The 17403-nt window shown below is 40.3% G+C and overlaps 1 protein-coding gene and 1 pseudogene across 3 annotated transcripts; both read right to left on the bottom strand.

Annotated features, from left to right (window-relative positions):
* Positions 1-3264: 3264 nt before the first annotated feature.
* LOC129777806 (uncharacterized) lies at positions 3265-11808 on the bottom strand. Of its 3 annotated transcripts, none has more exons than XR_008743294.1 (3): positions 11705-11808; positions 11375-11639; positions 3265-11093 (listed from the first exon to the last, which is right to left on the bottom strand). XR_008743294.1 is itself a non-coding variant. In XM_055784296.1 (2 exons), exon 2 carries the CDS (start codon positions 10268-10270, stop codon positions 9569-9571), a length of 702 nt encoding a protein of 233 aa, XP_055640271.1. In that variant the 5' UTR covers positions 10271-11093; positions 11375-11798; the 3' UTR covers positions 3265-9568. The 3 variants fall into 3 exon arrangements, 1 of the variants encoding a protein (XP_055640271.1); XR_008743295.1 differs by having other exon boundaries at positions 11711-11805; XM_055784296.1 differs by having other exon boundaries at positions 11375-11798.
* Positions 11809-12539: 731 nt separating this feature from the next.
* Positions 12540-16790, bottom strand: LOC129774115 (uncharacterized protein K02A2.6-like; annotated as a pseudogene).
* Between the last annotated feature and the right edge of the window lie 613 nt (positions 16791-17403).

Raw genomic sequence — 17403 nt, 5'->3', positions numbered from 1 at the left:
GCATTTATTTTACCTCAGAAGTACAATTCAATAAGTACGCACTCTGCCCCGTACTGTGCGCACCTTTGCCCTCACAAGGGGCAAAAGTACGCATTTGTCATTTTGTATTAAAATAGGTTTTTGTCTAACTACAAACAAAACTCGAGAAATTCTTGCACTACGTTTCAAAGGTAATATATATAGTTACAATTTGGTAAGCAAACTGAATTTTATTTGCTTTTATTTCAAGAGTTATTGGTCTCGCACTACTTTAAATATATGCGATTGCAACACATGAAATTCGAGCTCGGTAAGAAATTATCTCGATTTACAAAATACGAAATTTTGCTCGGTGTGATAATAATGATAGTGATTGGATCGAATTCTCGATTGATTTACATAATAGGGCCCTATAATAGTACAATAGAGCTAACGAGCAAAATTCTTATCGGGCCTAATTCTCGAACACACTTCACGGTGGAAACAGAATAAACGGCACGCCACTGAACTACGTTTTACGAGTTAGTGAAGTGTCGAAGATAATAATGAGTTTTCAGGCAGAATGAGCACTTCTGAAATAAAAAAATCATTAATGAAAATTAACTTCTTCGTATCAAACTGGTATTCAATGTGAGTGGAAAACTTTGTTTTCTTCGTGTGATATAATAATCTTATACAAAAATTTCATCTGAAGATAATTTTATATTATGATGATAATATAAAATATTACACCGTACCGTTGTCATCGCGGATACGTTTCATTCCGTTTCCACCGTGAAGTGTATTCGAAGTCTATTCGAGAATCAGGCCCATCGTCTTCGATGTCTATAATAGGGCCCTATATACTGACTCGATTATATAGTTCGAAAAAATTATATTATTATATTGTATTATATTATAATTATATTTCAAATATGATTTTTTCAAGAAAAAATGTAACATTTCAAGGTTAAGGTGAAATTTAAGTGTTAAGTACAGTGGTGTAAAAATCGTGATTTTTGATTATTTTGCTTGAATTTTCACCAGGAATTGTTTATATCGATATTGCAGCAAAAATAAGAAAGATAAAAGTTGGATGTCAAAGAACAAATTGTAGAGCGGTTAGAGAGCTTTATTCTGATTTATAGAAATGATCATGTTTAATATGTATTTTTAGGATAAACCTCTCTTCCAAAATGTTTTTTAAAGATACTAATGCAACCATTCCATGTCAAACCAATGTAATGGTTTTCAGATTTTCGTGAAAAGTGGTAATCTACACATTATACCCGTTTTTTTTTATTTTTTCATTGGGGTGACCATTTCCATTTTTTCCTCTTTTTTCTAAAAAATGATTTTTTTTAAAAACTCATAACATTCGAACTACTACATCAATTTCGATGATCGACGTATCAAATTAAAGGAAATGATTTTTCGTATCATCGGTGCACATTGAAAAATCATAACTCAAGACTATGTTAACTATGTTAACTATAAAAACAAAAACAATCAATAATTACGAAAACAAAATCCATTTATATCACAGACTGATTTTTTTTAGAAAAGACTAGAATTGACTTCAATTTGATATGTTGATCATTGGAATTGGACCGGTAGTTCAAAAGTTATGAATTTTTGAAAAACGTGATTTTCGGAAAATGGGGGAAAGATGTTTTCTTGGATAACCCTAAAATGGAAATGGGCACCCTAATAAAAAAAATTGAAAAAACGGGTCTAATAAAAACTCTATACAGGTAAACTTCGATATAACGTACATTTCACTTTCAAAATTGTACGTTGTATCGAATTGTACGTTATATCGATGCATAATAAAGTACTCACAAACGTAGTCTATAATACATTATTGTGTTGCTGTTTTAGTCAAGTTAATGAATAACTTCAATCAGAAGACGAAGCCAGCCTTTCTCATGATGATTCCCTTCGTACTGTTGATTAAAGCTTGATTCATTTAGAATCTGGAATCACAAAACCAGCTGTATTTCGAGATTGATTGAAGGTACAAAACTTGTTTTAGCATCACAATACAGATAATTCATTGTTCTATCAGAAAAAAAATTTCCTTTACACTTTGAAAAGTGTACGTTATATCGAGGGTACGTTATAACGAGGGTACGTTATATCGAAGTTTCCCTGTATCGGTTTGGCATGGAATGGCTGAATTCAGATGTTTCGCGACTATATCCTGTACTAAATATTCTCATCTTATAAATGGAAGACTATGGACTATATCCTGCACTAAATTTTCTCATCTTATAAATGGAAACAACAGAATCGTCCTACGTAGCACACTTTTTGAAGCAGAGCCAGTCAAAGGCAAACCGAGCCCGGATTCATATACACCCGCTTATTCCACGCGGCGAGTGACGTGAGATAGCAAAGTTTCTCGCTTCATTGTGGAAGCTACCTTACTATTCAACTTCTTTTTGATACCCGAATCGATAACATATTAGGAGACGACTTCAAATCTCACCTAGTGACAGACTATAGTCACGCCATTCGCCTACGGGAATGCAGTGACTTGAGCCATTTCACCTCATTCGCCGCGCGGAATAAAGGGGACAGTGAAAAGAAATTTGAAACGGTATATAAACGAGTCCGCCCTGTATTACGTTTCCAACCGGTTATATGGTTATGAAACATTCACGTTTTTGTGTATTCAACTGTTTCGTGCCTGACTGAAGCAATGAAGTTAGTTTTGTTTTTGAAAATAGTGATTGTTCCCTATTCTATATGCATCATTTCGACCGAGCTGTTTAATAACTCGAAAAATAAGAGTAGTTCTAACGTTATGAAACAGTGTATGGAGATTTCTTTCAATATAATGAAACTATTGTGAAAGTATGCGTCTAAGAAGGTCGAAAATAGGCAATTAATAAAGGTATAAATTCAGCTAGTGTAATCGAGATCTGGACTTGATGATTTCAAACTCATTTTCAGAAATTTGGATTTCCAAGTTTTCTAAACCGCTGACCTGGATAAGAAAAATCTATTTCAAGGATACATGTTTTTTTCGAGGAAATGTACCATATGTTCGACCTCTGTTGATATTGAAATAGTTCTTTTATTGGTTTGTTCCTCTTTGTTACTCACCTTTGTTTCTGATCACTGATCAGTCCAGCTATTAGAAAACCTCAGTTAGAAAACTTTATTGTAACTCTTTTCAATACATTTGGGTGGTCCACGCGGGGGATGTTAGAGGAGGTGGAACACGTGGACCGGAGAGGATATAGAGGAAAGAGGTAAGAGTGAGGGAAGGAATGAAGCATTATGAAATATCGCTTGATCTTTGGGAGACAGTGTGCCAGGGTACGATAAGGGGATCTTAGGGGAATTGAAGATTTATTTTTCTCTTCGTAGGGTTTTTACTTTTCAAATGTTTCTTTCGTTGAATGGACAGATTTATGTTTCCATTCGTGACATTTTTCATCGTTAAATCTAAAAAATCACAATATTTTCCATGATACTAACAAAAATGCTTATTGTGATTGAACACAAGTTACAAATGATGAAAATTTTACAGGTTTGTTTGATACACGCCATCACATCTCGGATTTTTTTTTTGAGATACTCTGATTCGTTAAGATCGTTACAGCACATGACGGCGATTAACCTTCACAAAAATATGTTCAATATTATTCTTTTTTCTTTACAAACATCTAGTGCAGAGTTCATTATTTGCTGACTCGATTGGTATATTGGAAAAATAATCAAAATATGGTTAATTGCTACTGCCTTTTACCGGTTACCTTTGTTCAGTTTCTCTAGAATCATAATCGCAAATTTGTGTTTCTCGTCGCAAATGTGACGCTCAAAAAAGCAGTAACAACAATAGAAGAAATGGGGATCACAGAACAATTATAAACATTTCTACCATTTTATCTCTTCTCTATAATGTGTGTAGCTCCTAATATTTATGTTTGTTTGCTTATAAACCTAGGGATTTTCCATTGTTTTTTGCGGGTTGTTGTTACAATCTCAACATCTTTGATTTTGTTTGATCGTTTCGCCTTGTTGTATCACACGAAGCAAAGTAAAATACCCACGCGCACACAGCGTACTTTCCAATTTGCCTTTGAAATTCATGTCTATAATCATGCTGTGTAAACCGTTTTCCTATAATATACAGGAAAACCAGTTCGAAATGCCTGCTGTGTTTTTCGCATCGTGCGTGCATGCGTGTGAGTTTACAACATCACATTCCACAAACTATTAATCTAATGGAGGCTCTCTTCGCTTCGACTTCTTTTCACAAGTACACGCACGACATCTCTTGATGTTTTTCTCAAAATAAAAGTAAAAACAGTATGGGTTGTGTTATTTATACATATCGCAGATTTTGTGTTCCTTCACTCATTGTTTTCTGTTGCTCTGAAGATGGTTTTCCTGCTTTGACTTTGGGAAATCATGATATTCGGAGAAAAAACTAGTGTAACATTGCTACAGATCGGTTGAAATAAGCGAAATATTACATCATTCAGACATATCGATGTTTTTTATGTTTTTTTTTATTTTTCAATAACGATAGGACTAGAAGAAAAGAAAAGATAAAATCACAAAGCGTGTGAAATTACTAAAAGACTTAGAATACAGGTACCACCATAAAATGCCGCCAGGTTATTAAGAATGAAATACAGGTCTACATCAAACTGTCGAGTTTAGTATTTTGAATAGTTTCAAGAGAAGATTTTTGTAAACCGTAACTCTACCTATCTCTGCACACTTTCGGATTTTTTAGACTAAATACACCAATTGACTATTTAGACTATTGCGTATTAATACTGTTGAATAGTTTGTTCTTTTGTCTTTGTTATCACCCAATATTTCACCAGAAAATTTTGACTGCACCCGGGTACACGATTTGTAGATGCAGTATGATCCGAAAAGTAATCTGATTTTTTTTTTTTAATATAGGGAAACCATTTGAGATCGGCTATGTCGCAATCTCGTCTGAACAGTTTGTCGATCTTGCCAGTTGAAAAGGAATTAGCAAAGGCAATCGATTTTAAAGAAGTTATTAATCACCCGTACCTTGAAAGCCGAATGAGTCAGAATCACCCGAACGGTTCTCAATTTCGCATTGCTGAAATTCGATCGAGTCAAATCCAACCGGGTTGTGCGAATGTTACAACATTACCACGCAATTCAACAGTGACGACATCGAATTTCGCGTTCTGTTTGTGTAAAACGAAAATGGTAGCGGATTTTCAGGTGACAAAATTATAAATGAAAATTTTTTTTTTTCGTATGAAATATGTGTTCTCTGAAATAGAGTAACATATTTTGTGCAAGCTGTGAAAAAATATTGAATGATAATTTAACTGATATTGATGTCATAGTACTGATAAATTTTTAACGAAAATACCAGTAAATTTATCAGAAAATAGTTAAGTAAAAATCAGGACTACAGTATTTAAAAACGATCAATAATTATTTTGATTCAAACTTTAACAATTCTAAGCTGCCTTAGTGCATGCTAATTTTAAAGAAAATTATTTCACAAATATGGATGAATTATCTTCAAGTTCGCTTTGCGTCAAGGCAAGGTTGCTACATTTGCATAAGTCGATTGGATTTCCAGAGTAAAGAGAAAATCAATCTAGATAGAATTGTAAAATCCGTTCGAGTTTCAAATCCGATCGGATTCCGGAAGATGTGTGAATAATTTTGCTTCAATCAAGGCCCAAGGAATACTATGCTGATATATTTGTAAATGATTTTAATAGTGTTTTTTCATCTATACAGTACAACTTGAATAAGTTTTTATTGTATAGAATAAAATGGATTTCTTTCTTTTTGTATAACGACACCATGAGAAATCCAGAGCTTCTGATTGACACGAAACGTTCGGAGACGCCCGGTGCATATTTTCTTCGAACCATTGAAAGGGAAACGCCATTGAAAGCACGTGCTGCTGGATACGAGTGACTGAATGGTTTCCTAAGACGCCATCCCGACATCAAGGGAAGAATTCCAAGTGCGCTTTTTAAGTTCACTGCAACTTACGGTTGCATAAAATCCGGGAGTGGTTTCGGAGGTAGATGATTACGTCCGACAAGCAGATATCAGCAACTTAGAAGATTCTACATGAGTGCGCAACATGGACGAATCCTCCATAAGACTTATTCCAACACAGAAAGTGATTTTGGCACAAGCTGACGAAAAATACGTCCATGGGACATATATCAAACATATAGAGCAAATATTGGTCATGACATGACATTTAACAATATTTGCCAATAACTATTTTAAAAACACACCTGCGCAGATTTAAGTAATGACTTTTTAAAATAGTTTTCTGAAGCATTGTTTGCAGTTTCTATTTTCAATGATATAGTTTCAAGACTGCAAAACCTGGTTTGTGATGCGGTGCATATATTTTCGTTACAGAATGGTTTAAGCCTTGAAAAGTCTTTGCTGTGCAGAATATGGTGGAGTTACGATACCAGAATGTTGAAGCGGAACTCTTCACAGTGGAAGGAAGACGATCCAAAATCCAACTGTTTGTGGTTAAACTGAAAACATTATACCCAAAATATGTGTAATTGTATGTTTGTTGCTGACCTTCTTCATTGAAGTGTGAAATGTAAAAATAACTAAAGTGATTTTTTTTGTCGATTATGTCTGAATGGGTACAACATGTCCGCTTACTAATGTTTTCGATAGGAAAAAAACGATACTTTGTATCCAATTTCATATAGATAAGCACTCAAACATCACATTTCCTTAACAAAACAGATTCTTCTCTTTATCAAACTACTAACCGATTCAGCTATAATTTGATACATTAGTATTCTGTAGAATTCCATTGTAGGTTGTTGACTGTGAGCTATTGTATTGAAATTAAAGTTAGTTTACTAGAGTGTGTGTGCGGATAGATAATTTGTTCTTCTGAATAATTCCTTTGATAAACCTTAGTTCCTTAATCGAATTTATCTGATTTGTTCATGCAAATTTTGAGGTTCGTATCAGTATCGAAAACAAGAAGCTTCTCAATGTAAATCCTTATCGATTCTCCAATTGGTGTTATAAAATTGTCCGTAGATTAACATTTGATGGGCATCGTTTGAGTCCATTTCAACAACCGACCAACCGACAGCTTCAGTTGCTTTGGAACTAGAAATCGCTCATCAAATGTTATTCCAAGCTCAATTTCTCCTGTTTGCTTGAGATTAATTTAAGAATAAGTTTTAAAAGACGATTGAGATCAAACGAATATTTGCAGTATTATTGTTTGAAAAATATAAAATATAAAAAAATGAAAAAAAAAATTATTGCGTATCTCGGTTTATTTCTTCGTTCGCTTTTTTTCTCTGTGTTGTTCTGTGTTGAATTTAGAGGATGAGCGCATCTGATTCAATAAAATTTTCAGTGAAATTTTTAGAGCGTATATATTTTTTGAGTGATGGCCATATATTTTATACATGCCATTCCAAATCGAATTAATTGCACTGGACTAATGACTTTCTTGATGTCAAAGATCAAACAAAAATTCAATTTATATTAAATTTTTGTGGTCTAAAATAAAGTTGATGTGCAAAATATATTTTTTTCTGACAGGGAGAGAGTGAAAAAGTAACATACACAATGATCATCAATAGCAGATATGATTTGCTCACATTTTCACAAAATTTTTCAGTGGTAAAATTGAGTTCAAATCATGTTTGTTGTCGATGAATTGATGGAGATTTTTAAGGGCGGAGTAACGGAACTTTACTAAGATTAATCGAGGGTTTCGTTTACTTTCCACTGCTAAAAAATACTAGAAGGCACACTTTCTTCTAACATGTTCAAAACTGTGCTATATTTACAAGAGATCATCTCTTCAGATACCAAAACAATTATCAAATGCGCGTACTGATGATAAAAATAGATTTAGCAATAAAAAAGGAAATGTTTTACTCCGCCCTCGAGAGGTCAAGGCCAGCATTACAATAATCCTTCTTCTTCAACATCGTTCTTTCCATTACGAGAACATAGAATCGACACCGAACTACCGAACAAAACACAAAATGGTTCTATCTCTCGGGGGTTATCGGTGTCGAAAATAGATTCTCAACAAAAGAAAAAGAAAACTGTTTATAGATGCATTTGCTTTGCTGAGTGAACGAGAATGTTTGTTTGTTCACACTTGATGTGTGTGTGTCGAACCATCAGCATCCTAATCCTCCTCGTCATAATGTGTGTGTGTTCCTAATTGTGTTGATTTTACTTATTATCATTAGTGAAAAGTCTTTCGATTCTCGTTTGTTTTTATATATTGTCACATACACTCGTCATCTTTCTCGCTTTTCACTACAATTGGTTTACCTTCCTTCCATCATCACATCACTTCAGTGTTTTGCTTAGCACAAACATTTTCTTACGATCGGAGTTAGATTTGCTTGTTATTATTATAAATCATACATTAATTAGTTCGATTTTGTACTGTATTTGTTTTCCTCCTCATGCATTTTTTTCATTTGCTGCTTTAACTTTACCCAAAATCACGCATTCCCTGTTGCATCGATGGAAACTTTATCTCGAGCGCAATTCGAGAATGGTTAATTGACCAGTGGATCGAACAAAAAAGCTTATTGAACATTTGAAACAGAAAAGATGTTTTTGATAATCAATGAATCAACGGTTTGAACGAAAAAAAAAAATGGATGGAACATAATTGCGCTGAAGGTTAAGTTTCCACAACACAAGTATTTACTTTTATCAGCGTGTTTGGTTTTTTTTGTTGATCATGCATATACTAATTATCTTAATCATCGTCTCGTTAAGGAACAAACCTCAATATAATGTATATTCAGTGAGGTTTTGAAACATACTGAACTATTTATACAATCATAAAATTGAAAACAACGAAAATGACTATATAATGCAAAAGTAACATTTTGTAGCACGATTTTGGCAACCTTTTACAGTGTTCCAGCATTAGTTTGGCAAATATCAACGCACTCAAATGACAAAAAGAAGTTAAACAAATAGCTTTTTTGAAATGGTTACACGGAAAATTTTTATCGGACAAAAATTAAAAAAGTTTATTTTGAATCAATGCTGGACTGACTGTAACACGCCCGCCAAAATAAAGCCCAAATGAAGATAAAAAAATTAGGATACCTTTTGCAATGGCTGATGATCATTTGTGACCAGAAAGTGTCACACGTTCCGATTTAAAATTTAATGTTAAAAATAAGTGTAACTAGAATCCATAATCAATAATCAATATTAGTACATGTGTTTCAACTCACATTATTCATCCATTGTGGCTGCTCCTGCTTGTTTGATTGTTGTTAATATGTAAAATTTAATTCGATGATGATAAATTTGGTGTGTTTTGCATATAAAGTTTGAATTGGTGGTTTTTGCTTTCAAGATTTAGAAACAAAACTTATTTTGTTCCATTCATATGTGTGTTTATCCACACAAAAACCTGCCTGCTTTGATGTCGATATTACTTCGGTCTGGTCTGGTCTGGTGTGGTGGTGTTGTTGCTTTAACACTCTCTGCTGAGCCACTACTTATGAATTGAGTTGAACGACGATCATGGCATCGCGAACACAATGCAATCCGCACCTCGTTTGGCCCCGGGCACATTTCTTGGTTAAGCTTGAACGTTCAGGATCATTTTGAGATTGTGCGTGAAATCAACGTTTGCTTTGGCTACCGAAGTAGCGCATGACATCGCTGGTTTCGTGGAGGATTTCGCCTTGGCAAACGATATTGCGCTAACTTTTTTATTGACAATAGACGTTGAAATTGTTGGTTTGACATTGGTTGTACCTGAAGAATCCGATGTTGATTCTACCGATGAAGCGGAGGATTGAATTGGTGACGTCCAGTGTACGGGTGGTTTTGGTAGAGCGGTGGGTGCCGGAGCATCGTAACACTTGCTACCAGCGAAATGGGAAAAGTTGGGTGGTGATCCAGACAGCGTTCCAGTATACATTCCATGTGATGTATTGAAGCTAACCCCACCAGGACTTGACCGTTGATGGGTGGTGGAGGAATTATTAAAGCTATGACACCGTCTATTGGGCGAGCCAGCGTGCTGGTGGTTATTTCCGCCTTTGCTACTTACAGGCGACGTCGATTTTGATATTACAACAGTGTTGAACGTTGAAATGCTCCGAAAATAGTTCGAGCTTGGCGATTTTTGTACCCTCGCTCCATTTCCACTACTGTTATTAGTAGCGAAGTTATTTCGTTTACCATTACTGCCGCCCAGCTGTTGTGGACTGTGATTGTTGAAATTCCGTTCGACATTACCGCCGCTTTTGTCAGCCCTGTTGTGCGAGTTGGTCATTATGGATTCACTTCACTTACTAGTAATTCACTCGACTTTTGCTTGCGATTTGCTCCTTTCCAGTCAATTGTTTACGATTATGATTTAAAAACTATTATCACACTTTATTATTAATCTTCAAATATAAACTACATGCGTATTTTCAATTTCACTGCTCAGTTGTTGGATATTATTTTGCTTCAGCGTGGTTTATCTTCCTTGGTTGCTTTTTTTTCTGAGTAAATATGCTGGCACTGGCTTCAAATACAGAGTACTCAACATAATCAAGCGCGCCGATTAAGACTTACAACTTTTGCTACGATGAGCTTCACTGATAATCGATGTTTGTTGTTACCCAAACTTTTTATTCACCTTGAGTACTTTCTTTTTTTCATTCCAGCGAACATAAGCAGCAGATCTCGGTCACTGTTCCATTAACGCTACTTTTACTTTCAGCATTTCAGGGATGGATATTCAACCTTCCGGCGCAAATATTCTTCGAAGGCTTCTTCTTCTCGTCAAGAAACAGGAAACACTATCACAGAAATAGTACGGAATCAATAAATATCTTCCTTGAAAACTGCAGCTTCGCACAATTTCCCTGCGTGTTTGTATTCAATATAGTCTTCTTTGTTCTCTCGTCGATGCACTGCCTTACTACACACACATACAAATTCGCGCCTAATCGTGACTTGTGTGCGTGTCAACAGTTTGGCCACACTCTGGATGTACTTCTCCGCAGGCAGATTCATACACTGCGTTTCTACAATACAGATTTAGGTACTGCGAAATCTGCAGGAAACATGTAGCGAGTGTGTGTATTCGTGACAACCGCTGTTGCGCTCTAGAAATAAGAGAAAAAAGAAGCAAACGAAACCAGTTTGATATGAGCGTTTTTGTATATAACTTGAGTGTGTTATTTTTTTCATTGGAAATAACACTCCGTGCCTTTGCAAACGTCTGCGTCGTTTCAAGAGCCCTGATGGGTATATGAATATCTATTACCTCCCGTGGTGACGTAAAAGAAACAAAATGGCGTATTTACAGAGCATGAAGCTCGGGTAGTTTCATAATTGAAAGACCAGCTACGGTGAATGAAATGAATTAATCTCTCCTCGTATTTACCTCTCGAAAATGCGAACAAAGAAATACTTCGGAATTGGCCGTTGAATATCTTTTCTATATCTTCAGACTAAAGGATATCCCTTACTGCGCGTTATTGCAACTTTCTGTTTTACATCGATATTTTGTTATTTTTTTTTCTCATTAGAATCACATTCAATTTAACACAATCAAAATTTAAAGAACTCTGAATTTTAGTTCCTTTTGAAAAGATATAACTACACTTATGGTTTAGATTCACTCTCTGGCGCCAGATGCTTCTAAGAAACTGTTCACAAACAAGCAAACCCTATTAGAATACCTCCCGACTCGCGATTCTATTTGATTTCTTACACTCACTGACTATTCCAATTTTCCAATTCTTCTTAACTGGACGAGTAAACCCGTTACGATCTAACTCGCTATTACGACGTATTCACACTGACACTCTCTTTGCAACTGGACGAATGAAAATCGAATGGGTCGCCTCAATTCAAACTGAACGCACACACACACACACACACACACACACACACACACAACTAGGGTAAACACGAATTTCGTATACCAAGTAGTACACACAAAATATAACAGTTTACGAATTTGTCATCCTAAACGGTGGGAACATTTTATCGCCCTCACGACCAACCCAAGGTGTGTATATATATACTAAAGGTGTGATTGTGTCGTTAACAAATGCGCGAGGGGAAACGGTATAAATATACAGAGGACTGTGGAAAGGGAGAGACCGTATTGCATTTATCGTGGACCAATCCAATGTCCTGGAAAAAAAGGTAATGAAGATGGTGGGTTTCCGAGCAACATAGCAAGCGCTGCCATAACTATTTCTCAAATAGTGATTTTGTACCGCGGGACCCTGGACTTGCACTGGGACAATATTACGACAGGGTTAATGAAACGCGCACGATACAATAAATAAAAACAAACTTTATTCACGACATGACTAAACGATACATTTCACTATGGACGATAAACAATGACTCTGTCCACAACAATAACAATGTAAACAACAACAAGTGACAACCACATTAAAAACACATATATGCGCATCTCCAGCATCGCTCAGTGACAGTCATGCTGTCGCACGCGAGCCCTGCGATCTGAGCTGCGTCGGATGAATAACGTATCCGAGCGCGGCAAAATAGGGTTGTCCACAACATCTCCCCTCTTAATAGAGGTGGTACGGATCAAACCTTACTGGCGGTCTTCGTAGTCGTGAAGAGCGCCTAGGGATGTCTACAGCTAGTTCTACTTCGACAGCGGACTCGAACTCTGTCGATGTTGGCGTTGTTGTTGTTGATGATGACGATGCTGATGACGGGACGAACGCCGAGACCCCATGACGTGGCGTAGACGTTGCAAGAGTCGGCCCGGAACCTACCACGGTTCTCTCAGCACTGGAGACAGGCTCTGGTGAAGATGGACCTGGTGATTGGCTTGAGAGATCCCAGGCATCCAGCAGAATGTCCAGCGGCAGCGAATGCTGGTTTAAGATGACATGCACAGTGGGTTGCTTCGGTATCGCGCCAGCAGCAAGGCGACTCCGAAGTTGGTTGATATGCGAGCGTAGCATTCGTCGATCTTCGACCCACACGTTGTACATAACGTCTCCGATCTTCTCGACGACGACACCAGGAGCCCACTTCCAACCGGTACGACCATGTAGTTTGGCGTACACGGTCTCGTTTCGGTTGAAGGACCTCGATTGCTTGCGGTCATCGTCGGTTGGCACTGGGACACGTACCGGTGGTGGACGCAGAAGCTCGAGACACGTTCGGATTTTGCGACCAAACATGATCTCAGATGGCGACTTCTGATCCGGCAGAGCACGACTGGGCGTGCTTCGGTACGTCAGCAAGAAGACATCCAGTGCTTCCTCAATGGATCCTCTCCCCTCTCGGATTTTCTTGATGGCTCGCTTGAAGGTATCCACGAATCGTTCCGCCTGGCCATTTGATTGTGGATGGAACGGTGCTGTCGTGAGGTGCTCGATGCCATTGGAAGCGCAGAAATCGGCGAATTCGGCGCTGGTAAACTGGGTACCATTGTCACTGACCAAGGTTACGGGCATACCCAGCCGCGCGAACAACCCACGCAAGATGCGATGCGGGTCGTTCGGATGATCTCGGGCCACTTAGAGAACGAATCGATAGCGAGCAGGTAGTAGTCGCCTTCGATTGGACCGGCGAAGTCGACGTGTACGCGTTGCCACGGAGCGGTCGATTTGGGCCACGGCACCGGTGAAGAGTAAGGAGGTGATCGAGCTACAGACGCACACTGCTGGCATGCCTTGACGAAGCTGACGATGTCGGCATCCAACGTATGCCAGTACACGTAGCTCCTAGCGATGGCTTTCATTCGCTGCATGCCCGGATGGCCACGGTGCAGCTGTTCGAGGCACCGTTTCCGATGCAACGACGGGATGACGAGTCGTTCGGCAAACAAAATACACCCATCCACCACAGAGAGCGATTCCTGGCTTGATTGGAACCGGCGAAGTTCTGACCCATCGAGTGTTGACTGGGGCCAGCCGTTCTGAACGTAGCGGTGGACTTGACGGAGCAGCGGATCTGCTTGGGTGCTTTGCGCAACGACTCTGAAATTGAGAGGCAACACTTTAACCGTATTAGTTACTACTGACCTAATATCCTCTTCCAGATTGAGACTCGCTATGACGTAGTCCTCTTCAGGCTTGATGTGCTGGTCGATCAACCGGGAGAGCAGGTCTGCGTTGCCGAACTTCTCAGTGGACACGTACTCGATCTCAAAGTCGTAGAGCAGCAAGTTGAGGGCGAAGCGTTGCAGGCGGTTCGCAGTGTACACTGGAATTCCCTTCTTAGAGCCGAAGATACGAAGCAGCGGGCGATGATCGGTTTGCAAACGGAAGTGCCGTCCGAAGAGCATTTTGTGGAACTTCGTGACGGCGAAGATGATGGCCAGACCTTCGCGATCGGACCGACTGAAGCCCTGTTCTGCCTTCGTGAGCGCCCTGGATGCATGTTGGACCACCTTGATGGTTCCATCTGGGAACCTATGGCTAATGGTAGCCCCAAGTCCAACGGATGAAGCGTCAGCAGAAACGATGATCGGATCGTAGTGTGTGAGAAGAAGATCCGACGAGAGAATCTGCTTGAACCGGTCGAACGCTTTCTGGCACTCCGGACTCCAGCTGAACTTCGTCTCCACCTTGAGGAGATTGTCGAGCGGGTAGCGTAGCATGCGCATGTTGAGGACAAACTTGCCGTAGTAGTTGATGGCCCCCAAAAACGATCGCACACCGGATACATCGTCGGAGGCGGCCACTTGGTGATCGCCTCGATTTTCGCCGGATCTGGTCGCAACCCGCGACTGTCGATGATGTGCCCCAAGTATCGGATTTGCTGCTTGCGAAACGAACACTTGTCAACACGAATCGTGAATCCGAAATCTTGGATTCGCTTCAGGACACCCCGTAGATTGAGGTCGTGCTCCTCTTCAGTTTCTCCGCCGACGATGACGTCATCGAGGTAGCCAGAAGTGCCCTTCAGTCCGGCTAACATTGTGTTGATGAGCTGCTGAAATGCGCCAGGCGCGATCTTCAAACCCGGCGGCAGGCGGTTGTAGAGGTAGAGACCACGATGCGTATTGATCGTCAGCAAACTACGGTACTGCTCGTCAACTTCCACCTGTAAGATGGCGTCGGACAAATCTATCTGGCTGAAGATCTTACACTTAGCCAGCTTGGCGAAGATGTCATCCGGAAGTGGAAGTGGATACTGCTGTGATTGGAGAGCTGCATTCAAACCCGTTGAGTAGTCTCCGCAAATCCTGATGGAGCCATTGGACTTGCGGACTACGACGATCGGAGCGGCCCACTCCGAATAATCGACCGGGGTGATGATGTCCAATTTCTCTAACCGGTCGAGCTCGCGATCAACGGTATCATACATAGCGTAAGCTACCGGACGCTTCGGACAGAAGACGGGTCGAACGTTTTCTTTCAACTCCAACTTCACTTTTGTTCTGGTGCACAAGCCGAGCTTCTCGCTGAAGACCTCTGGAAAAGACGACATGAGTGCACCTGTCCACACTGGCGTTCCAGACACGTGGCAGCAGAAGGTGTCCATAGGGACGGCCCAAAGGTTGAAACTGTCGACCAAATCGAATCCGAGTAACTGCAGCTGCTTCTCGGTTACACGGATGAGCTCACGTCGTGTACTGCTTCCGATGGTGACGTCGCACTCGAACTCCCCATCGAGCGATAGTATGCTGCCAGATGCCGTCTTCGCCTTCACCGTTGCTGACAATAACGCAGGACTGCCAATGCTCCGCCAAATCTCCCTGCTAATGACGGTGATGTCTGAGGCGGTGTCGAGTTGCAGGCGAATTTTTGTTCCAGAAAAGCCCACGGAGACATATCTGCGTCGTTGCTGCACACTGCACACATCGACGACCACCACCTTGGCGGACACTGGTTGCTTCCTGCGCCTCGTTCCAGTTTTTCGGGGTTTGGCACTGGCACAGTACCACTCACGATGCCCGAACTGGCCACATTCGGAACAATTGTGGCTCTTGTATCTACAGTCCCGAACGTAGTGGAATCCACCGCAAAACCAACATGGCGAATTTGGTTTCCTGTCGGTGTGTCACTAGAAGGATGTTTCGGTGACTCACGGTCACGCTTTCCGTACCGCTTCCCACCAAACTTTCGTATCGATTGTACTTGGTCGTACGTGGACGGAGATTCGATCATGGCGCTGTCATGCTTCAGGTTGTACAGCCGCTGGCACTCCTCCGAAAGCTGCTCCAGCGTCACATCGTTCCTCTCTTCGATTTTCGTGAGGAGGCGGGTGCGAATCTCGACGTCGTTCTCCGATTTCAAACCACACACGTAGACCAAGCACTTGAATTGCTCCTCCGAGAGCTTACCCAGCTCAAACTCCACGCAAGCTTTGTTCACGCGGCAAGCGAATGCCACATGGTCCTCTGCCGGGTTTTTGGCTATCTGCAGGCATCGGTAGCGACGGCTGATCACCGATTCTTTAGCTCCGAACAGGCTCTTGAGCTTAGCCACTGTTTCTAAAAAGCTAAAATTTTTCGGGAGTTTCGGTAAAATATAGCTCACGTACCGTTCGTGCTCCGATGCACCCATCTTTCGCAAATGAAGTCGAACCTTTGGTTCACCATCCAATCTAGCAGCGTCTTTTTCAAAGAGATCGTCGTACCTCGAGTACCAAGCCGCAAACGTCACGTTGGAGTCGGCCTCGAACCGGAATTCCTTGATGTTGCCGGCCAAAGAGTCAAGGATCTGTTCCGGATTCGGTGGTACCTGCACGTTGATTGACGATGCGATCGTACGGAGAAAGCGTTCATGCTTCTCATCACTTTGCTGCTGCTGTTGAATCAGCTGGGTCATCATCTCTCGGTGCTGCTGCTGCATCATTTGCAAAATTTACACGAACACATCGCTACCGACCTGTGCTTGCGGTTGGTGGGGCGGGAAGGGCGCGTACTGCTGTTGCTGGGCGGCAGAGACGGGAATAAACTGCTGCTGATAGTGGACCGCCGGCACGGGGATAATCGGCTGGTTTTGTTGCCGTTGATTGTTTATCACACCCGTGGGTTCAACACTATTCTGCCCGTCGTCGTTGCTCGCCATCGCACTTTCACTCCACTTTCTTTTCTTACGCGCGGGGGGCGAAATGTTCAGTGTGTTTTTCCGACGGTGAAAAACAATTATTAAATCGCTTTATATATAAATTTTCAAATTAATTTTGAGCTGTTAAAAGGTAATTTGTGCCAAAATAGATTCTGTATCATAATTAAGTGAATTTTACAATCGTTTCATCTAAAGCAGATAGAACATAGAGTTTGTTAAAAATTAAATAGTAGCATAGAATTGAGCAGCAAGGGGGTCTTCGTAGCCACTTGGTTACGCGTTCGCTTACTAAGCGATCGATCGTGAGTTCAAACTCAGGGCCCTCAATTGACCAACTTTGTGTTATTATAGAATAACTACGTCCACGCAATCATCATTAGCGATGGAGATCGAT

The sequence above is a fragment of the Toxorhynchites rutilus genome, chromosome 3, assembly GCF_029784135.1.
Source record: "Toxorhynchites rutilus septentrionalis strain SRP chromosome 3, ASM2978413v1, whole genome shotgun sequence".
Taxonomy (NCBI): domain Eukaryota; kingdom Metazoa; phylum Arthropoda; class Insecta; order Diptera; family Culicidae; genus Toxorhynchites; species Toxorhynchites rutilus.
Note: the sequence above shows the minus strand (reverse complement) of the source record. Positions and strands in the feature narration are given on the sequence as shown.